Source organism: Micropterus dolomieu, linkage group LG09 (genome assembly GCF_021292245.1).
Source record: "Micropterus dolomieu isolate WLL.071019.BEF.003 ecotype Adirondacks linkage group LG09, ASM2129224v1, whole genome shotgun sequence".
Classification (NCBI taxonomy): Eukaryota; Metazoa; Chordata; class Actinopteri; order Centrarchiformes; family Centrarchidae; genus Micropterus; species Micropterus dolomieu.
The window spans coordinates 2418084-2419565 of record NC_060158.1 but is presented as its reverse complement, the minus strand read 5'-3'; the positions used below and the strand labels follow the sequence as shown (position 1 = coordinate 2419565).

The 1482-nt window shown below is 42.5% G+C and overlaps 1 gene segment (V, D, J or C); it reads left to right on the top strand.

The window, feature by feature from the left end:
• The first annotated feature begins 273 nt into the window (after positions 1-273).
• LOC123976713 lies at positions 274-766 on the top strand. The segment is given in 2 exon segments: positions 274-327; positions 435-766. Coding segments are annotated over 2 exon segments (384 nt in total).
• The last annotated feature ends 716 nt before the right edge of the window (positions 767-1482 follow it).

Sequence of the window (1482 nt, the reverse complement as noted above, 5' to 3'; positions counted from 1 at the left end):
GCAGTCATCAAAGCAAATGTCCATAAAAATGATCACTGACACATTCCTAATCAATCCTCTGGTAAACGTATTGATCCATTGAGAAGCAGCATCATCAGAGTAATCCAAGTCCCTGTTGGAGTCAGTCAGAGCATTTCCATAGAGAGCCACTTTGCATCAGCAGCACCATGCTCCAGTGCTCTGGGAGACTTTATAGTCCTGAGAGTTGAACACTGGATGACTGACAGCTGTCCTTCATGACAACAGAAGCCACAGAAATCCTCCTCATCAAAAACATGACTTTGGTCTCCGTCCTCATCTGGACTCTCCTCTGCTGTTGCTTCACAGGTAAAGTCCAGAGAATCAAACTCCTCTCCTCTACGAACATCCGTCCCTCTGAAATGAAGCCCACAAAACCATGACGCTGCTTTATGTGTTTGTCTCTGTATCCTCAGAGTCCAGAGGCCAGATCACAGTGACTCAGCCTGGAGCAGTGAGCTCTGCTCTGGGAGCCTCCGTCTCCATCAGCTGTAGGGTCAGTCAGCAGGTTGGGGGTTGTAGCAGTGCTTACTGTTTACACTGGTACCAACAGAAAGATGGAGAAACTCCTAAACTACTCATTCGCTACACCAACGAGAGAATGTCGGGGATTCCAGGTCGTTTTAGTGGAAGTGGATCTGGGACTGACTTCACTCTGACCATCAGTGGAGTTCAGGCTGAAGATGCAGCAGTTTACTACTGTCAGAGTGTTCATTATATCAACAGTCAGCGTGTGTTCACACAGTGAAAAAGCGTCGTACAAAAACCTCCCTCAGTCAGACTGAACAGAAACTGAACTGACTGCTGCAGCTGGAAGCTACTGCAGAGACTGATACAGTTCACTGAGGACACACACACACACACACACACACACACACACACACACACACACACACACACCCCATGGTCTTGGGGGCCGTCATTCACATAATGCATTCCCTTGCCTGTTACCCTAACCTTAACTAAGACAACTAACCATAGAAACAAGTCCTAACCTCAAACAGCCCTTTAAATTGTGGAGTCCAGCACCACACGTCTGTATGTGTGGGCTTTTATCCTCCAAGAGTCAAAATACTCTCAGTTAATATTGTTTAAGATGAAGAAGAACTGTCAAAACATCAACACTATTATAATATTTAATAATAATAATAATAATAATACTAATATTACTCTTGAAAATCCTCTGGTACAAGTTAAAGTCCTGTTTTTAAATGTTCACTCCAGCATCATCAGCTAAATCTAGTTAATCCAAAAGTACTAATTTGGACAGAATGGCTCCTTCCAGAGTGTTGAAATATTGTTACTGCAGCATTTTAGTGTCACAACTGGTGGAAGTGGAGCAAAGTTTAACAAGTTAATATGCTGTGTAAGGTATTTTAATTTGTGCAGTTAATCATACAAAATCTAATGAAAATTAACTGTGAATGTCAGATAAATCTAAAGTTAAAAGAACCATATTTGCCT